Source organism: Sparus aurata, chromosome 23, assembly GCF_900880675.1.
Source record: "Sparus aurata chromosome 23, fSpaAur1.1, whole genome shotgun sequence".
NCBI lineage: Eukaryota > Metazoa > Chordata > Actinopteri > Spariformes > Sparidae > Sparus > Sparus aurata.
Window position 1 is genome coordinate 10,419,235 of NC_044209.1, and position 22,581 is coordinate 10,441,815.

Consider the following 22,581-nt stretch of genomic DNA (forward strand, 5'->3'; position numbering starts at 1 on the left):
GCTAGTTAAGAAGGTAGATCCTATGTGGTGGATACCTGAATAAGTATTATGTGAGCCAAGCAAATAAAATAAAGACAGAAAATTAAATTACGCAGTCGATTTTTTTAAAGCCTTTGCCTTATTCATGTTAGTATTATGTTTTCTCTTTTTTATATATCACTGTTGCTCTTTAATAAGCAACTGAAATTGAATACAAAAAATAATTGCAGTCCGCAACAGTGCTTATCAGATTACTCGATTAATCGCTGGAAAAATTCATTAGAATTCTCAATTAATAAAATGATTTATAGCTGCAGCCCTAAATCAATATGTGAGGCCACTATAGACATGCAACTACTGTCTACAATTACTGAACACTTCTAATAATAATGTGCCATCTGCACTCTCTAATTTGAGGTATGTGCGTTATGTTGCAGGGTCTACGGTACGCATACACGACACATCAATCTCACCAGAATAACTGTTTTTAACATGTATTTATTTTATTGTAAGAAAACTTTTTTCGCGTGTGCCTCCTCCATTATTGTGCTGCAACATCAATGCCGTGAAAACTGAGCCACGCTTTTTTGCAAGATGCAAAAGGGAATAACAGCTGTGAGTGTCTGTGTGTTTGAGGGTGTGTGTGTGAGTGTCTTTGCATGTGAAGGGACACGGTTGCACAATTACTCTTTGTTGTAGAATCATGTGAAGTTGAAGACATCATGTACCGAACACGACAGCACACCAGAATATACTGTACTGGCAGCTTAGGTGTGTGTGTGTGTGTGTGTGTGTGTGTACGCACGCGCATGCCTGTGTAGCCATTGCTGGCTATGAAATATGGATGCTGGTCAGGGTGAAAGCACGGGAGTGGAAATGTCTCTGATCACTCCCTTTTCCACACATGTTCACAATATCACACACACACACACACGTGCGCGCGCGCGCACACACACACACACACACACACACACAGACACACACACACACACACACACACCACAAGAATGCCCACTGTATGAACTCAGTAATGTACAGTATGTCTGCAGGAATTAAACCTGTTCTGATCATATTTAAGAAAATATCCACCTTAAAACACAAACATTAACAGAAAAAGAGCTAAAATGTGTTGCTGTCTGTCAGCCATGAGTTTTTCCTAGATTACAAACCAGTATCAGATCACTTTGCACCCAACAAGCCACTCATACCAGCTTTTGGGTTAAATGTTTCTTGTGTTATTCTTAAACTGTCGTGCAGAAAACTATTTTGTGACAACTGGTCAGATGTCTTTTTGACTTTTAGACACGAAACAGTCAGTTTGAAAGAGACTGAAGCAGTGAGACCTGTGTCCTATTTCTGTACTCTACATGTACATGTACTGTACTCTGAACTTTACATGATGATTTTTTTTCTTTTCTCTCCGCCTTTTTCAAAATGGAAATATCTTGTCGCATTTGAAGAAGAAAGCTTCAGACACACACATATTCATGCATCGAGTTAACCCGGGCAGAGCTGGCGGGGCGCAGTGGGAACTGTGGGGGTGGACGGAGGCGAGCTTTCATGCTCCACTGAAGATCCACTGTTGTACCACTACAACCCAGTAATCATCACTAATACATACCGCAGCCTGTGTGTGTGTGTGTGTGTGTGTATGTGTCTCAGTGAACGCATCTGTCATCAATTTGCCAATGAGTGCCTTTACCTTCTAATTTAGTGGTACAGTACGGCCTAGACGTGTGTGTCTTAACTCATGCCTGCACTGTATGCTGATGCTATCATGCTGTGTGTGTGGAAAGCATATAATTGCAGATCTTGTGAAAGGACGAAGCTCTCGACTCGGTCGGTCTTGAACACCTGATTAGATCAACAGAGAGGGACGATCTGCTCCGAACAAAAGGACTGGATGTGTATCTAAACATTCCATTCATCCACCAGTGTGTGTGTTTGTGTGTGCGTGCGCGTGTGTGCGCAGTTTGTCGTCATGGCCGGTGAAGCGGCGACTTCGAAGATGAGACAGAGAGGTGATGATTTGATGGAGAGGACTCACTCCGTTTATAACAGTAATCAGGCCTCTCACAGACACAGACGCACTCACACACTCACACACACACACGCACACACACACACACACACACACACACACACACACACACACACACACACACACACACCAGTCCAGTTTGGAAGTGTCGGAGAATCATTTGGTACTGGCCGGTCTTTTCCGAAGAGGAGTTTCCACAGTCAACTGAGCACACTGCACAAGCTCAGACTATTAGAGTATCACAATATGTGTGTGTGTGTGTGAGAGAGCGAGAAGGAGAGAATTTGTGTGTGTGCATGTCTGCGTGTGTGTGAGAGAGAGATAGAGAGGATGTACAATGAAAAAAGCGAAACAGCGGCTTAACAATGAACACTGCGGAGAGAGAAGGACGAGCGAGAAGAGCGCTATGACAGAGAGAGAGATGGAGAGAGAGAGAGAGAGATGGAGGCAGGACAGATAGTGACAGCGGACACTGTTGTTTCCCTCCAAATAAATGTCCCCCCACATTGTCCCTCTCTGCCTCCTTCACTCCTTCCTTCCTCCACTCGCCTCCTTCCTCTCCTTGCATCCTTTTCCTCAAACAAATGTAACACCCTTCCAGTTCTCTTCCTCTGTGTTTGAGTGTGTAAGGGAGGAGAGAGAAGAGAGGGAGAGAGACAGGCAGACAGACGGAAACGAGCAATTTCGTGTGGAGGGAGCAAGGTTGAGCTGGCGACACGGACAAGGACTCACCCCTTTACAGATAGCAACGGCCTCCTTGGACATCGACTTGGGATAGGAGACGTGATGCTCCATGATGGACTGAAATAACTCATCCTCATCCTCACCGTCAAATGGAGGCTGGAGAGGAGAGGGAGAGGGAAGGGAGAGGGGGAGGAGGGGGGAGATGCAGAAGGCCGGACAGGACAAATAGAGGATATTTAAAATTGAATCATTCGAAGCTTTTTTTTGTGTGTGTGTGTCTGAACTCTGAATCAAACAACTGCAGGCCTCCAACGCTCAAACGTTCACAATGCCCACTCCAAACGAGACATCCAGGATTTGAAAATGTCACATCTACTCTAACAATTATTAATGCCATGAGAGAAAAAACTCATCAAGGGGTATAATTTAAAAGCTAACCTTTCATTACACAATGTCAAATTTTAAAGGCTACAATCACAACTGTTTGTTTATTTCACGTTCTGTCGTGAATACTAATGCGGTCGAGGGACTTGAGGGACTGACAAGCATATTCATGCTGTCTCGAAATGATGTTTATTTATTTGTTTGTGCCAAGTTTAATACTTGTCTTTCTAAAAGTTGTCACACACATACACACTTACCTGTCCAGCCAGCATCTCATACAGCAATACTCCAAAGGCCCACCAGTCCACAGATTTTCCGTAAGGTTGGTAGGCTATGATCTGAAATATAAGACGTTGATCACCAAAGTTGCATGATAATTATTTTTTTCCGCTACTGGTCCGTCAGAAAACCGAACACATAGTCTGATGACTTTGTGAAGTAGGCTAGGGTTACAGAAGTCGTTGTTAAATATCCACCATTACCGATGAAATCTGTCTGTCAGGCAGGCATTTGTTTGTTCGTTCATAAAAATGTTTCTAGCATTCACAATATATCAAAGACATCAATCCCTCATGGCAGAACTTTTAAAAACATGGCATAAAACTTAGCATTCAAAACCACTTATGCTTGTGCTTGTATTTTGTATTCATCTTCAAGGGTAATTGCAGTGTTTGTTAACCTTGGTCCTATACTACATGTTTTGGTGTGTAAATGATTCACACATGGCCAAAGTTTTGGAATCAGACCAGTATTTATCCAAAGCTGGCTGCAATAGCTGCAATGTAATCCACTGAGGCACCTGCAATTGTTTAGGTTATGTTAATTAAAAGTACTTGTTTTGTGTCTGACAACATGTCGGAAGCAATTCCTACAGCGGTGGACCTTTATTGTAGAACAGTAAGACCCTTTTTATGACCAAAAACGAGTCTAATTCGAGGAGAAGTCTTTCGCTCTGAAATCTTGCGTTACAGTTGCCTCATCTATAGTGTCAAAATCAGTTAAACAGTCCAAGTTGTGTTTGACTTTGGGTAGAAATCCAAACGCTTCCCTCCAACTCTTTTCTCCCCCTGCAACAACTCACCTCTTGCAAGACTTCACAGAGCGAGGCTTCTGCTTGAGTGAGACTTGTGTTTGTGGTTACAAAAAGGATTTTATTATTTAAAGCTGCTGTAAGTGATATGTTCCTATATAATAAGTGTTAAATAACTCTGTGTTCACGTAGTAATGACTGTTATACAATGTTTGGTCAGTAACCCATGTCTCTCTTCCCCCTGCTCAGCAATAGAGAAAAGACATTTTCTGGTATTCCTGCCCACTTTATCCAATCAGGACAGAAGGAAACTTTTCATAAAGAAGTGGTCCTGTCTGGGTATGAACGCACAGAAAGCAGGATCTTCCTGTTTTACTGCTATGTCTGGTGAATACTGCTGAGTGTTCGTGTGGTGATGTAGAGAGGAGGGAGGGGATGCTCACCACAGAACGGACATTGGTTAGTAAAACGACTCTTACAGCAGCTTTAACGAAAAGGTTAGTCTCTGTAGGAATAGCGTCTGTGATGTTGTCAGACCTGGCAAAACAAGCAGGTGATCTACTGGACCGTTTTCCCGTACTTCTAATCAGTATCAATCATTGGGACCTAGGTTTAAAAATACCAGAACGCCCCTTTAACTCAACTGGGTTTGAATGGCCACCATTCACTCACACTTCACACACACCCTACCTCAGGAGCGATGTAGTCTGGTGTTCCACAGAAGGTCTTGGTGGTGACTCCGTCGTTCATATTTTCTTTACACATGCCAAAATCTGCAATCTTAATGTGACCCTCACAGTCCAACATCACGTTGTCCAGCTTCAGGTCTCTACAGGAGGGAGACACAGTGTTAAAGGGGAACAACACCCAATTCATCACGCAATGCGGAACAGGAGGGCCTGTCATCTCAAAGTTTGCTTTTATAATCTGAAGTTTTAACTAAGTAAGAGTGATAGCGACGGGTGGTTATGTGTGACACAGAATAACTGACTTTAATTGGGATGCACTGTATGACGTAGTGTGTTATGTGGTGGAGGTTACCTGTAGATGATGCCCTTTAGATGGAGGAAGAACAGCCCGATGGCTATCTCTGCCGCGTAGAATCTACGCAAACACGAGGAGAAACAAAAGCAGTAATTAGAAAGAGGCTGAGAGAAAGGACGAGAGAAAAACAGAGGGATCATTTGTGTGTGTGTGTGTGTGTATGTGTGTGTGTCTACATAAAGGTCAGTGCTGTCTCTTCAAGGCCGGAGAGCAGCTGATAAGATCAACAGGAGGGGTCTGGACACACTGACCACGCAGTCAACAAATATTGTTTTCCCGTGTGGGTTTGCATGGGTGTGTACATCGGTGTCTGTTCGTAAAGCGCACTTAAAATACTGTCTGAGAAGAAGCATTATGAAGGCAGTGGGGAGAATTTTGGAATATGCATCTGAAAATTAACGCAACACATTTAATTTGACCTTTATTGCATATCAATGCACATGCATATCTGCAGCCATATCCTGATATCCCTCACAAATTTTGAATGGTGTATTTCAATGCTGCCACTCCCCCCTAGTGGCATATCAGTGTTTCCCACATATTAATTCATTTGCGGCGGTCCGCTACAATATCAACAACATTGGCTGCCACAAGTTGATTTTCTATTCTTGGAGCTGCGCATCCTGTTCTCACTCACTCATGACAGCGCACCTGTCAGTGAATAGCATGATGTTTTGTATACTGGATGGTGGTGTGGTTTTTTGTCTGCCGGAAAAAACAATGAAGACGAGTTGAAAGGACTATTTAACGCAGTTGTCTTGACCGTAACAGCCGGCCTCATCATTGAGATCAAGCCCCCACAAAGAGCGCCAAACCTTGAGGCCAGTTTTTGTCGTGGCCAAGCTGTGTAATCACATCGTCATGTGATGCACTGTGGGAATTCTGCGGGAAACACTGCATATGATGCCGAAATTTTAACTAAAGACCAGCAGCAAAGTTGCACCACCTAGCACTCCTCTAATATCAGACTGGCAGGCTAGGAGCACTGTCTGCTAACGTTAGCCTATAAAGCACCGCTAGTGGTCGGGTAACGAAGCAGTGTTCTTTTGTATACCTCCATCAGATAAATGGTAAAAGGCGTTGTGATAATAGCAGGGTGTCACAGTAACGCAAGAGAAATCAGATGGAAACAGCGTGTTGCAAATGTTTGGTCATGATGTAAACACGATGGACATATGAGGGTCTTGAAGAGTTGTCTCATTTCATAGGGGGGAGATTTCTACTACCGCCCCTTGTGACTCTGTCCTGAGGGGCAAGGAGGCGCTCGAAAACAAGAGCCAGGGGCAAAGATTGAGATTGGGTCGTAAACACGTTAGAGGACAAAATGCTAAGGTCAAAACATTGAAACAAAAGTTTATGGCATTATCATCGTCATCATCATCCACTGAGCAGAATACCTTGAATTATAATATAAAAAATCTAAATAAACACAAAGAGTAGAGCACGTCGAAGGCCTCAGATAAATGAGATCCTCACCCTCACTCACTTGCCCTTCAGCAGTCTAAACCTCCTGCCAGCGGGAAGAAACTCTAATTCCCTATGAAGCAGATGAAGGGCAAACTCCTCCACAGCTCTCGCTTTCCCTCCCCGACAGCCCGCTTGTCAAATATGTCAGCCGGCAGGTTTCGACTTGACACCAGTGATCTCGCCAGCCACCTTAATTATATTCTGCAGTTTTGGAGGTATTCTACCACACAGTGAAAACTCGCTGCTGGATTACTCCCACTTCTTTGAAGTTCTACAGAGCAGCAACGTGCATCGGGGCGAACAACATATTTCACCCCCGGGCTCTGCTAGGATTGCTCACCTGAGCCTGTCAAACTGCTGATGGCTTATTCAGTGTGATTTAAAAAAAAAAAGAAAAAAAAAAAGCATTACCAAACTGTGGAACACCTATAAGCGTGGGATTAAGATTTCCTGTTATGATGGCATAAGGATGTATCTTTAGCCATTAGTCTACAGAAGCTGCTTCGTGTCTGCGTGTACTCACACAGCATGGGGCTCTTTAAACTTGCCGACCTGCTGAATCTGATACATGAGATCTCCTCCGTTGATGTACTCCATGACAAAATAGAGACGGTCCTGCGGAGAGACAGACGGAGACAGGTCAGGGCGAGTACATAAAGGCAGGTGAGAGGTCACAGAAAATAAAAGAGAAAGGGGTGAGTTAGAGGTAAATAGAGATAGATGGGTCGAGTGAGAGAAGATTGAAGGTAGGACAGAGAGAGAAGAAGACGACGACAGTGAGAAAAGAGGTGATCGGGTTGTTGTGTGTGCATCCAATCATTCTTCAACTGAAGGGAACACAGCTTCAATTTGAGCGCTCATTCTCCTCCATTATCTACAGAAATTGGCAATAAGGTACAGTGTGTGAGGGAGAGTGGAGGGGATTTAGTATGTGGCCATGTGTGTGTTTGGAGAAAATATTGGTGTGTGTGTGTGTTGCTAAAATGCTTCATTTTGCGTGTGCCCTACCCAACATATACTGTATGTATGCGCACATGCATTCACGTTTTAATTGACTTGGAACATATTTGTGTGTGTGTGTGTGTTAACTGCCTGTTAAGTCCCATATGTACAAATTCCTCCGGTCAGAGAATTACTGTTGAGGGGGATTAACACACTCACTCATGGCTTGTGTGCGTGTGTGTGTGTGTAGGTCGAGGTCAACTTTATTTGTCGAGCCTTTAACCGCAACCTCAAACGGATGCACCGCACATTTCTGTTTATCAACCGATGAAAACATGTGTGTTTACGCAGTGCATGTAAATGACATGTGCTCAGTGTGAAGCATGAAACCAGCGAGCTATATTTACTCCTCTGTTGACTCATCTGTAGTGTAATATGGATTATACGTCAGCAGATGAGCACGAATGGGCCTGTGTATTCCAGCTGTGAGCTGGTGACAGCTGGCAGGGTGGCTGCTGTTCAGACCACAGCGCTCACCAGCAGTGCGACTCTGCCCTTCAGCAGGACACCGCGCTGTGGCTCCCTTCATATCAAATATCATGTGGAGGTGGAGAGCCCCGCGAAGGCTGTCACTTCAGCTGGCAAAGAATGGAAAATGGAAAGAGTATTTTCTTAAGGTCCTCGTGATAAGCTTTAGTTAATAGGTAATAAGGCCCTTATAAGTTACTTATGAACATTTTTACGACTTTTTGAGTGTTGATAATAGTATGATAAACATTTCTTAATACTTATAAGAAACTTGTTAACAGTTTATAGATGCTTAGGAACATTAACAAAGCTTAATAAAGAATTACTGAAGCCTATTGTTCTTGCTTCACATCTGGTAGCTGCAAAAAGCAAAAACAAATAATAATGAATGTAAATAAATGCGTAATAAAGTATGTAGTAATCTTAATAAAGCAACAAGCTTAGTAATAGTTTAAGAATGACATAATACGTAAGTTAGTTAAACCTACATAAACAATATATTATAAGAAACTCATAGTCTCTCTACTCTAACTCTTTTTATCAACATTTTAAACAAGTTAATTGTTAATTATCAGACAATAAAACTAAAATAAACAAAAAAACTGTTTAAAGAGGTGTTTGACTGTATCGTATCATACAAAGATGCTTCTGATATTTGGTCGACAGTCATGTAGATAATATCATAGATGAGAGTTAAAAGATGGATACCACTTTTACATCCGTCCATTAGCCTTAATATGAAGATGCAGCCACCAGCTGGTCATCTAACCTGCCTGTTGAAGGGTAAAAAAGGGTAAAATTTGCCTACCAACTCCGATAGGTCATGAAATAACACATTACTGTTTGTCTTGTTTGTTTATTCCAAACAAATGATGGAGATAAAACAAGTTTTGCAGTTTTAGGAGTGGTTATGTGTCAGAATATGTATTTTCTTAATCTTTTCATCACTGTTCGGTTCTTAAACAAATAGTATATTACCTGTAAGTTAGCAAGCCTTATAGGTGCTACTAGAGTGGCGCTGTGTCTCCTTATTTCCAGCCTTAGCACGAAGCTAAACTAACCATTTACTGACTACATCCTTACTGTAATGGTCAGATGGTGGATATGATAAGAACTTGGCACTCTTGCTTTAACAAAAGGAGGCATCAAGAAAATCGAGCTGAAACACCGTTCTTCCTTCATTGAAAAAAATAAAAGGGTTCGTATAAATAAATGTTGTGACACACGTCGGCCCACCCACCATGCTCTGGAAGGTGGAGTGCAGCTGTGTTAAGAACGGCGGCTTTCCAGCCAACGCCAACACTCGCTTCTCCACCATGGTGCACTCGACATCATCATCCTGGATCACGACGTCCTTCTTCAGGATCTTCACAGCGTACAGGTCCTCCGTCCCTTTACGCTCTGCCAGCATCACCTGCACAGAGGAGGAGAGGAAAGTTGGGATACACAAGGAAGGGGAATTCATCAGTCTTCAAAATCTTTATGGTACACGGCTCCTGTCATGACTTTAAACCAACACCGCCTCGAGGAGAGAAGGGTGCAGGGAAGACAAAATAGAAAGATGGTAGGAAGGTGGTGATAGGAGCTACCGTAAAGGGCAGGGATAAAGGAATGAGTCTGAGACTGTGACTGTTCTGGGTTGGACAATCAAAGAGAAAATAAAGAGACGAACGACAGATTGGAAGGAGAGAGAAAACTGGTTCATCATTTTTCAAGATGTCATCTGAGGACAGTGAAAATAGGACACAACACAAAGACAGGACAGAAGAAAAGGAGGTGATACAAGCCTCCCACATAGCGAGACTGCTTGTTACTCTGTACGAGATTGATCTAATAAAATTTGCAATTTGTGTCAGACTGCACAATATCACCTATGAGGCACGACACATTGTGATTCCTGGCGAATCGTAGCACTGAGGGTTTGTGGAAAAAAAAAACAGAAAAACATTTAAGCACACATGTCATCAACTTGCATCATCCCTTTGTGCTACTCTCATTTTGAGAATGCAGCAAAAAAAAATAAAAAAGCAAGCTCCGGCCAGAGAGCTGGAATTACTTGAGTTTATCCGCTCTGGAGTAGGACGCAGCTGTTAAGATTACCCCCCACAGTACTGACCAAACATTTCTTCCAAAGGTTAGGGTTTGTGTAATTACCTCACAAGTGATGTTTTTGGTGTTACAGGTCTTTTGGAAATATTCTAGCTGCTCCAGTTTAAAGTGCAATATATAAGATTTTAGTAGAGAACATTGAAAAACAAAAAAATCCTCACTGTAAATGGTGAAAGGACAGCTTGACTGTTATAGCAACAATAAGGGCAAAACTCTGTGCAGGTGACGGTCTCTGAGAGCCAAAGTCGAATGGCTAACCAAAGATGGCAGCCAAGACCGCACAGTAAGAGGCCTTCATTAGTCATTCAGCATGATCTTGATGATGCTCAGCAAGAGGAAGAGGAAGGGCAGCAGTTGGATCAGAAAATTTGCCACGCAAAGCAAGTTCTTTTTTAGCACTTTTATAAGATTTTCGTACTTTTTAGCTTCTTTTTGCCCTTCACAAACATCACAGAGGAGAAAAAGTGGAAAAGAAAGAGAAGAGAAAGAGGGGATTATTTCATATTTCTTTTTCATTTCTTTAGGGCACACAGTGTGGGGGCGGATGGAGATAAAAGAAGGTGAATGGGTTGAGGAGACTAGGATTTAAAACGTTAGGAACTGACGAAGGACGAGAGGATTGGAGGGACCGAGGGAATGGCAGAAGAAGAGATTGGCAGCAGTCAAGCAATCCAGAAATCCTATTTGTTTTAATTGTGAAGTCTGGAGGCCCGACTGCCTGTAATTACACTTGTGAGACACACACACACATTAACAAAAGCTAAACACACACACCATGGATGGTTTCATGTATAATCTGTGGCTGCTGATTCCTGTGGAGGTCGACCAACAGATGCCAAGTGAGGCCTCTGCGTTGCTGTGTCTATGTGTGTGTGTGTGTGTGTGTGTGTGTGTGTGTACTCAGCAGTTTAGATGTCTGTTAGCCAAGGTCAGACTGATACTGCTCACAGTCTCTCAAACAGAAGAGGAAACATTTCCGTCTCATCTTCCTCTGTCAGATATCCTGTTCTCCTCTCCTTTTCCACCATTCCCTCCCTCCTGTTTCTTGATTCCACTCCTCCCTATGTTCTTCCTCCTTTCTCCTCTCCTGTCCTCATATCTTCCTTCCTGAACAATCCAGTAGCTGCTGCTGCAAATAGCAGGCAAAATGTAGGTCAAGTCTAAGCTCGCAGGTCATATCATAAAATTTGAAGCAGGCCTGTGACCAGGCCACAGGAGTTCACCTCACTAGACTCAGATGTGTATGGGGGAATTATAGGAGCAAGTGTAACTGTTGAAGTGGTCTGTGCTGTTTGTGTGGAAAGCTTAACAAAGAGGAGCTTTAATACTTGAAGATAATGAGAAATAGAGGTTTTTTGCTTTCTTTCAGAGGGTTAGATGAGAACAATACACTCTCATATCTGGCTGTTCAATACAAGGTTATAGCCGGGACATTTAGCTTAGGTTAGTATAAAGACTGGCAACAGAGGGAAATGGCTAGCACGGCTATGTCTTAAGGTAACAAGGTCTCCCTACCAGTGCCTCTAAAGCTCACTAATTAACACATTATATCTTGTTTGTTTAAAGTGTGGTTTTCGCCTTACGGGCACTTTTTGCTGGACCATTTCTTGGCCAGTGGCAGCAACTTCCTGGAGTCAGGAAAACTGTTAATTGTTTTTAAAAACATTTTTTTCATTTTTATTTTCACGGATAACAAAAGAGAGATATACAGCAATTACTCCATTACTGAACCAACAGTCAGAATACTTTCGCAGAGATAAATAGAACAACCATTTTGGACCCGGCACAAACAAACATTTAAAATAAATAGTTGACAATCTCGATCATGTTTTGAAGAAAATTAGATTTACTTAGATTTACTCCAAGTATTTACTACTTCGACTTTTATTTTGCACCTTTCTACTACAAAAAATGATTTGTCTACATAAAAATGTCATCAATATGACCTTTAAAATTGGATGTCAGATGCATCGGAACATTACTTGAGACTTGAGCAACAGTGAATCATTAGAATGTCTCTGCAACTTTAAAAAGTCAAATTACACAATCTCAAGCTCACCGTTTCTCTGCCAAAACTTTGACAGTTTGCTAATAGCAAAGAACTCCAAGTTTCCACGCTTCAGATGCAAGACAACTGTCAGAAACTGAGGAAAGCTGTAACTTGTGTAATTTATTAGCACAGATAAAGTCTCTTTTCTACACACTCTGCTGAAACAAGTCGACTGACTGCACAGCCTATCATTCTAAAACTCATAAAAGCACTCCAACGTTTTATCTTGAAACAAGGCAGTGAACTGGCGAGAAGAGAAATGGCTGAGCTTTACATTGCATGGCTAGCATGGTGTGTTTGTAGTTCCCACGAGGCTAATTGAGTTTTGGGACCTCGGCAAAGGATCTTTCATTCAATCGTATTTCATATTAAAAGCTATTATTACGTTTCTTATGTTAATTTGCATAAAACACGGGGTCAACCTAGTGACTCGGAAATTATTCAACTGCTCAAATGTTCAAATTAAGCTGCGTTTGATTCATTGATGTGTTTAACGTCCCCATTTGTCTGTGGAACCAAGATAGACAAGATCTCAGACAGACCATTGTGTAAATTAAACAAAGGGTTAATCTCCACAGTGAGGAGACTCATTCTACATCTGTGTTCAGTGAGCAGAACCACTACCTGCTCAGTCATTAGAAATTGATGGATGGATGTCAGCTTACTCATGCAAATGGAAAACACATCACACAAATTATTCTTTCCAAAGAACAGAGCCATAAGAGTGACCTTATGTCCGCTTCATATTTCTTTCCTCCTAAGAGATCGGAAACTTTGCAGTTTTGCTGTTCATGCCTTATAAATATTCAGACATGATAATGTAGAGGGGTTACTGGGTTCGGGATACTACAGGGAATGCAGCACAGATGGACGAAGACGCACAGGTCTAAATGTGTGTGTGTGTGTGTGTGTGTGTGAGGACGTGTTTGCATAGAGGGCAACCACAGTTCAAGAATGTGGGTTCTAATCGTAGTCATTAAGGTTTAGATATCTGCCATCTACTCCGGTGGTATCCTTTAAAAGACGGTGTGAGTGTGTGTGTGCCTGTGTATGTGTGGACTCTTCACATATGGTGCCAGTGTGACTCTATGTAAATACAAACTCTATAAAGTTGAAACTGAGAGGAAGGACACCATCTGGCCCAAAGCTCATTTTATGCAACCACAAGGACAAGGACGAGAGAAAGACGACATATAAAACCACAGGGTTTCGTCCCAAAAATCAAAACGCCTCTGCACACGAGCGACGTACAAAGTAACAACCGGAGCTTTTTTGGCATCATTACACGCCATCCCCGCTGACACATTTGATCCATTACACCTTTTATCTTTTGCATGTCATTTCAGGGAGGCTGCTGATGCACAAAGCGTCCGATTTACTTTTTATGACCTCATCGAGGATCAGTGTCCTACTCAAGGTCATTTTGGTTACAGTGTCATTCACAAACCCGGCTACCCTACTATGAATCGTGTCGTCTGTCACTATCGGCGACGCCCCTTTTGTCCAAGAAAGTTGTTCAGGGTCATTTGACAGAAAAGCAGTCCTCGGGATATTAACTGTCATATGTCGTAAATGATGCCACTGTGTTTTCTCTGCTGACCTTGCAGAGTGAATTTACCCAGGGAAAACTAATGAAACCACACTCCACTGCACCGCGTGGTGCTGCACTGTGCTGTATTACAGCAGGCTGCGTTGTATTATTCTAAACCGTCATATATCACGCAGTGTGTGTAGCTCAATGGATCATGTCCAACGAGGCGGTGTGTATTTGCTCTCTGGCCCCACACAGACAGTCAATGCAGAAGGCGGTGAGACTTCCTCAGGTTAGTGTGCTTCAGTTAACGTCTTGCTTTTGATGATTATTTTCTAAATTTAATCAAACACTCATATGTCCGTATTGTATTAATTTGTGCTACCTGACAACAGTAAGATCACAAGTTTGGGCCTGCGTTGCTGTCATGAGGTGGACTGAAGCCCTAAAAGGTTAGTTTTTGTTTTTTTAATCTACAACATTCAGTATTTTGGAATAATAACAAAACCTGTAGTTGTTGTAATAAAAAATGATCAGCAGTCAAAAATCCATCTAATCTGCTTCATCAGGACTCTGCCGGTGTGGTTTGATTAGTTTTGACTGACAGCAGCCTGATAACATAAACAAACAACCCACCAACTGTCAACTGTTACAGTTACAATACATTATCCGATCTTGAAGCTTTCTGATTGCCGTAATAAATACCTTTGCTGTTGCCTAGAATCGTGTTTGAATACTGTTTGGAGACCAGCAGCAGATAAACTAAAGCGGATATGGATCATTTCCTAGAGGCTGCTTGTCCATTCATCTCCCGCAGACTAGAAAATAACTGGCACCAAGAATGTTGGAATGATGTCCCTTCCTTCTTTTATAGGTTCCTTTGGTGTAAACATGGCGTTAAAAGGAGTCGGAGCGATTCCCTGCTGCTGAAATGCATGCAGAAAAAATGGTCAGATAAACTTGGATTAATTCACACTGCAGAGAGCAAAATGCTCACATCCTGTAGTGTGAAAACAAACAAACGTACACTAACCCAATTAATGCTGCATCATACATGTGTATTCATGTGTGTTTATGCTTGCGTGCTTTTGGTTTCTGTATAGGGGCCTGACTGTACAGATCAGGCTGATGCATGCTCTTGCTTGTGTCTGCATGAGATGCCCATGAGATGTGTTTATGTGTGTGTGTGTGTGTGTGTTATCATCACACAGTGACCATGCACAGAGAAGCGTTAGCAGCAGTATTGTGATGCAGATGTCCTCAGACACCAAGGCAGAGAGGAGCTCTGAAGGTACCAGCCTCCCACACAAACTCAGGAAAAATGTAAATGACACACACACACACCACATGAACGCCTGTTTGTGCACGTGAGTTATGTGTGTGTGTGTGTGTGTGTGTGTGCTTGTACTGTACATAGAAAAGGCCTGAGTGAGAACTGCGTGTGCATGCATGCGTGCAGGTGTGTGTCTCTGTACGCTCCGGCACAGGCTGCACATGTGTCACTACAGAGGGTGTGTACTCGTGTGTATCTGTGCACATTTATGGGAATCTGCGTGTGTGTGCATGTGTGTGTCTGGTTTTCCAGTAATGATCGACCCTCGACTCAGTCTCTCCACATTGACGCATCAGTGTTGCTTTAAATGCCTGTTACCATAGAAACAGGCTGCCGGCATACAGGTCTGGTACACAGACAATGCTCTCTCTCTCTCTCTCTCTCTCTCTCTCTCTCTCTCCATCCTCGCTGTTCTACCCGACGTTTACCAAATTTTCTCTCCCGCCCCATCTTCCCATTCTTTTCTGTTTCCTGCCTCGATTTTCATTCATTCACGTCAGTCCTACCCTCTCCAACGAGGCTCCCCCCCACCACCACCTCCTTTCTCGCTCTCCCCTCCTTTCATTCAGTCCGACGTTTTTACCTCTCTCTCAATTCATTCATGTCAACCTTTCCGCCATGCTCTCACATCTCTGTCTCTCTCTCTCTCTCCTTTCATCACTCCCTCCGCCTGTCACGTCATCCTCCTCGTCGCTCTCTCTCTCCCTTCATCCATCTCTGTCTACCTGCACTTCGCCTCCTTTAATTCCTTCCATCTCTATCCTCTCTTTCTGTCCTTCTTCTCTTTTCTAAGCTCCATGTGTGGATACAGAGCTGTGTGGCTCAGTCAAACGCAAACACAGACAACAGAGGGGCTAACAGAGGTGTTCTTTAAAGTACCCAATTACCGCATCAGTGTACTCATGTTAGCTGTGCATCTTAGCCTACGCATGATGCTTGCCATCTCATGATGCGTTCTCTGGGAGTACTTGGTATGCGGAGGAAAAATTGGGGCCAGTATATCAGGATTTGCTGTGATTTGCGCTACAGACTAAGTGGCAGACAAGACAGACATAGACACATACGAAGGCCTCACCTTGCCGAAGCTCCCCTTGCCCAGGACCATCAGGAAGTTGAAGTCAGCCAGCTTCATGCGATCTTGGTTGCCATTGGAGTCAAACCGTGATGCAGCGTTAGCCGACTTCCCTTCTGTGTTCTTGCCCGGCCCGATCTTAGCTCTCTAAATGGGAGGAAGGGAACACATTGGATTACATTAGACACAACCTCCAAGACACAGTCTAAAAATGGCACCAAAAGAGAGTTGAGTTGTCACATAACTGCAATATATTTATGCATTCTAACATTAAAGGTGCAATATGTAAAAAAACCTGATGACGTCATAATCCAAACAAATAGGGGCAGCGTATCACCAGAGTAACTACTAACTGCTGATAACTGCATTGTTTATCCATCCATGACTGTAGCTTGTGTTAGCTTGTTAGCCGAGTTAGCCGTGCAGCCAGCTGGACTATCACAGCATAAAACTCTGCTAGCACAGGAGCTTTGGACAGCTGTGAGAAAGAAGTTTTCAGGCACCAGGCTAGCTGGTTAGCATGCTAACTCAAGCAAATATCTCTGCAACACTACATATCAAGTTTCTCTGACACAGTGTCGGAACTGTTACTTCTTTTTATTTAGTTCATATTTTGGAATGTTTAAGACTAAAATTCTTACATACTGCACCTTATAACAAAGACATTTATTGTTTCATTATCTCCAACCACATCGTTTCTGGGATTGGAACCTGCAAAGTGCTTCATTTCATAACTGACATTGAAAAGGTTTTGAGCCCAAAACATGTGGGGGGTAACTGTGTGACAGAAACAGTAAAGGAGAAGTCAGCATACAAATGGAAACAGCAGCAAAAATGTTACATATGTGTGTGGAAGTAGTAACAGTGAAGCCATTGATGCAGAAGGCAAAACTAAAAGTCTTGGCAGGATCTGATGAAAGTCTTGGGGCAGATGAAGGTCTTTTAGGTACTTGGTACCGTCGGCATAACAGCCAAGATTTTATATCTGTAAGACGTTTCATGAAGGTGTTTAGGAGCAGCAATGGATTTGCTGAAGATATAGAGCCAGGTGTCATCAGCATAACACTGAAAATGGAGGCCACAGTGACATATAATGTGACAAAGGGGAAGCATGTATAAAATGAAGTAGAAGAAGAACGAGCAAAGAACCTTGAGGGACACCATGAGAAACTGGGGTCTACTCTACTTTTTATGTCTTAGAGTTGGATTTATTGATATTTATGAACTGGTGGCAGTCACAGAGTGAGATTTGAGACACTACAGGGCTGTGCCAGGGATACTGAAGCAGAACTCAAGGTCGGGCATTAGGATGGTGTGATTGCTGCTGACGAAGGCGACACAAAAGCACCAACATCAGAAACACATATTCTAGTAACAATTTAGAAATAAATGCTAAATGTGCCAATGAAGCTGCTAAAATACTGTTGTGTTTAAGACGATGGAAGAATATTCCCACCAATTTCACTGCCAACATATGAGAAGCTTGACTAAAGCTGACTACATTGATATTTTAAGTAGAAACACATTTCTCACAAGTCAAAGCTAATAAAAATAAACGAGGCTTTAAAGTCCCAATAAAAATTCACAGCCCCCTACTACACAATTCTGGCACTTTTGCTGGAAGCACAGGAGAGGAATTGATAACTATGTTAAAAAGGAAAAGTTTTTTAGCCTTTCGCTTGATTCTATTTCATTTATTCCATGCAGGCACTTTACACTCCACTTCACACTTTCCATAACAAATATGGCCTCCCTGTGAGTCTGCCACTCTATTCAATCATGACTGTCACCACTTCCCTTGTTTCTGTCCTTCAACCACTCTCTCCCACTCACAGCGAAAGTTTCTGTGCCACATCTTCCTTTTATAAAAAATTCATTTCTACTTCATCTTTATAAATTTGGCCTGTGTCTCTGACTCTCCATTTATTCATGTCTGTCACTTCCCTGTCTCTTTTCTCTATTCACTCTGTTTCATTTCCAACTCTCTTTCTGTCTCTGCCTCGACCTTGTCTCGTTCTCTCGTCCCGCCTCTGCCGTAGGAAACTTTTATAATCTTAAAATCTAATCTAATTATAATCTTACCCTCCACTTTGTTAAGCCATGTTTCAATTTAAAAGGACGGTCTTAAGACATTAACAAAATGCCGACACTCTCAGAGACAGAGGTGCAGGACGAGTACATCTTATTATATCTTATCTCAAATTGCTGATCCACATTGAGGCTCTCTGCACTCCTTTCGGTCTTGTGCAGTCATTTCTCTGCTGCCTTGTCTTGAAAATTGTCAGAGCGAAGCATCCGAGAGTACTCTGCCGCTCCCTGCGCCGTTTGTGTGTGTTGTGTGTGTGTGTGCGCGCTAGTGGTGCAACCCATACGATTCTCAACTCATCAATGGATAAAAGGCTCTATCCGTCTCCATCTGTTCTGACACACACACAAACACACACAGAGGAGCAGTCGAGGTATTTGTGAGCAGCAGAGCATGCTGAAGGCAACACTCTCGGAGCCTTTAGAGATGAATGCTGCTCTCTCTGTCTGTCTGTCTCTCCGTATACAGCCGTGTGTCCACACATTATCAACAGTTGGAAAAAGAATGAATGGCAGCAGCAGAAATCTGATTCACAGACACTGACTCAAAGTGGTTTTTGCTTTTTTTGGATAAAAAGCATTTACATATCTAAATGATGGTGGAAATGTAATTCATTCAATGGGGCAACAGAATGGGAACAAACGTGTACACTGACAGATTCATATGATAACATAATAATGTGTAATTTATTAATAACATAATAAATGCATCTGTACATTCATTATGAATTGGCTCACCCCAGTTATTGTCATAATGAGGCCTTTGTGTAGTCCAAAACATGTACCTGTGGCTCACTGATAGCTATATAGCTCAGTTAGCTGGGCAGCTAGCGGTCCTGACTGGGAGCCCAGGGACCAGGGGACTGTATACTGCTACCACAGGAGCTTTGGACTGGGAAGGGCTAGCTATTTAGCATGCTATAATCAGTAGACATATTTGCAACACTATACATAGATGACATAACTGTCTAATTATGCACATTATGTTGATCATTTTAGTTCATTTTTGAATGTTTTCAACTTCAATTCTTACATATTGCACTTTTAAGAACCCAAATTTACCCTTATAAAATGTATTTTTTAGACCGGCTACTGTCTTTCTCTAATTACACATTTTATCAGTTCATTATCACAGACTGACTATTTGGTTTAGTATTATTATTTGCTATATTTATGGTATATTTACCTATTTTGTTTGCTCTGGTACATATAAATATAATTCATAAACATTGTTTTCATGATAGATAGAAGTTGGGTTAGAATTTCCCACAGTTAAAGAAGATGGAAACAAGTCTCTCTTAATGCCAATAAGTACACCTCCCACTGTCCTTGCGTCTGTATTTCCACAAGTCACCTTCATCTTCCACCCCAATTACTCCTTCACTCTATTATTCATGCCCCTGTTTGTGTGTAAGAAAGACAATGGAAACAGAAAGAAGATGAAAGTAAGACAAAGACATTGGATGAAATGGACAAAGAAAAAAGTAAGAATGAAAACTACGGACTATAGGGTTACTGAGGGGACGAGGAAAATAAAGGGGACTTTACTGTTGCTTGTTTGTGCTTTTGCAATTTGATCAACACTTCATGCCAATAAAGATGTATTAAACTTCGGAGTTTGACTGTGTATATGTGTACAACATGCATTATTCATTACAGTGACTCTTGTGTGTTTGTGTGATTGTGGATGGGGTGAATGGAGGGCAGCCAGGTCATGTTACCAAAGTGAAATCTCCCCCTGTCTGTGTCTTCCTCTCTCTCTGCCATCTCTCTGAGCGCTTCACCCTACGAGTTGCCTACATGAGTGTGTGTGTGTGTGTGTGTGTGCGAGCACAAGCATGTGATAGCTGGCCCCCCGAGATTGTGTCTCAGTGAACGTCTGAGGACCATGACCTTGAGGAGATGGAGAGAGGGAAAAACAGATAAAGACAGAGAGACACACAGGGGGGCACTGAAGGTGACGGAGGACAAAACAGATAAGTGAAGGAGAGAGAGGGAAGAACAATGAAGACAGGGAGGAGGAGGAGAGGAGAGACATGCAGGCGAGAAAGCTACATTACCTCCCTGTAAAAACAACCTCCAGACTCCAAACTGAACACACATTTAACAATGAAAATAATCTTGTCTCACAGCACTCTTGTACAACGTGAATTTGACCGCAATTACAGGCCAACCGATATATCGGAGGGATGATTTTATTGTTTTCATTGGCCTAGCAGTGTATATGTTGTCCCATATGATAGCAAAACATTTTTTTGGGAAAACATAATGCAGAAAAAGATGCTTGTGGTAATTTTTAATGAAAACATCCCAAATAAAGATTACCGTTTCAGTACCCTGATGTCATTTTGGACACTAAAGGTTATTGATAAACTGCAAAATATGGTAGAAGTATTTTTGTCTTGCGTAGTGGTCAGAGGAGTGGCTGCAAACACTCTTTTTCCCTGCAGCAGGCTAGCAAATGTTCCACTAATTTGGTGACAAAAAACATTTAATTTCCTTTTAATTCTTCACAATAAAACTCCCCCGTTATACAGTTATATATAAGCTTTTATCACGAGGCAGCAAAAATCAGGAAATGTTGGGTTTTCAAGTGCAGTAACTTAACACGACTCTAGAAACAGCTGAAAGCAAAAATGATGAAACAGTACATTGAACTGAAAGTACTAACAGGGTCACTGGAGAGAAACTAAACCAAAAACACCTTCCTCTCAGGTTTCCTGCAAAGACATGAGTTGAGTCTCAAGACAGGCTCGTTTGGGGCGGTCATGAATTGAGATGTCACTGCAGCCTGCTTGGAGGTGCAGGTCCATCCTGTCCACCTAGGTGCTATAAAACTGGTGATGGTGTGGCCAAATGTGGCAGTTGAAAAGCCCCACCTGTGGCTCTTTGTACTACATCACCAGATGTCCTCCTTTGGTCACATCAAAACCAAGCTGTTTGCAGACAATACAGCCATTTTTATGGTGAAGACGAGCTGGTCTGTACAGTGAATATGACCCGCGGCTTGTTAGCTTACCAAGGTCAAAGACTGTAAACAGGAGGAAGATAACATAATTAGCTTACCAGCATCCCATGTAAAACTCAATGCGCCCTTTAGCACTTTGGTTTAACTTTATGTGATTAAACGTACAAGACACAACATGAAAATTAATAATGGAGGCGCATGTTGTTACCCGTGGACCCGTTACCATCTGCTGGTGCTCGTCCAACTACAACCGGTGCTGAAGCAGGGACAGGTGAGAAAACAAAAAGGCGAAATGGTCCCCAAACTGCTCCACTTAACTCTCTGATCAACACTTTTCTGAATGACTCTGATGTTTTGTGGCCCCCGATGTCAGAAACACAGAAGGAGAAGCGGAAAGGAGAAGAAAAAAAGAGGAAAGGCACAGAGAAGGGTTACCCACTTCACTGCCAAATGTGTTAATGAATGGGCCTACTGGTCAGACACACACACACACACACACACAAACACACACACACACACACACACACACACACACACACACACACACACACACACGCACACACGTCTGGACCTGCAGTGTGCCAGACCGGATGGTACTAGAAGTGTGCCTGCCAACTGCTAACAGCTCTCCCAGAGAGGCTCTCACTCGGACACACACAGATGCACTGTGCGCACACACACATTCACAAGCATACCATACCGACACATTTGAACCCACATATTGGCAAACGCTTACACGTAAAAAACACAAACAGACATCATTTTACAAATGCACATGATCGTACACACCTCAAATTTCTGCCGTAGCTCCTCGTTGCCCTCCTCCCCCTCCGGAGCGACGGGAACATTGAAGTACTCGCCTTCTTCCTGGGAGAGCAGCTTAAACCTAAAGAGAGAGAATATTTCCAGTCAAATCAATTCACAATTAGTTTATACAATTTAGGCGTTTAACTGCTGCCATTAGCCGAAGCCGCTGACGGTTAGTGAGCCCATTCGGAGAATAATCGGCTGATTATTTAGTCATTTACTCTCCTTCATGGTGATCTAGCAAGGCCCGACAGAGATGGGAGCACAACACAGCTGAGATGCTAATCCTTTAACAAAATCAATAGAATACAATTTTTCACACTGGCTTCATTACACCACGACCTCATACCTCCAGAATCACAATCATAATCATAGTAAATAACATTGTGATCAGGCTTCAGTGACACAGATCTAAACTTTGGACTTTTGCACAGTCGATCCTGTTTACAACTTCAACTCATGTTGGATGTGACAATTTTTATCCGCAACACGCTGTTTTAATTCTTTTCGTTAATTGGCTTGTTTGG

General features: G+C 42.5%; 1 protein-coding gene across 2 annotated transcripts in view; it reads right to left on the reverse strand.

The window, feature by feature from the left end:
- The window catches only part of LOC115574977 (protein kinase C beta type), a 115,222-nt gene that overhangs the window by 26,988 nt on the left and 65,653 nt on the right, over positions 1-22,581 (reverse strand). For both annotated transcript variants that reach the window (XM_030406696.1, XM_030406695.1), the window contains exons 8-15: positions 22,037-22,133; positions 16,198-16,341; positions 9,340-9,513; positions 7,153-7,244; positions 5,160-5,222; positions 4,809-4,947; positions 3,346-3,426; positions 2,753-2,860 (exon numbers count right to left, since the gene is read on the reverse strand). In XM_030406696.1, coding sequence (XP_030262556.1) covers positions 2,753-2,860; positions 3,346-3,426; positions 4,809-4,947; positions 5,160-5,222; positions 7,153-7,244; positions 9,340-9,513; positions 16,198-16,341; positions 22,037-22,133 — 898 coding nt within the window. The remainder of the gene's footprint in view (positions 1-2,752; positions 2,861-3,345; positions 3,427-4,808; positions 4,948-5,159; positions 5,223-7,152; positions 7,245-9,339; positions 9,514-16,197; positions 16,342-22,036; positions 22,134-22,581) is intronic.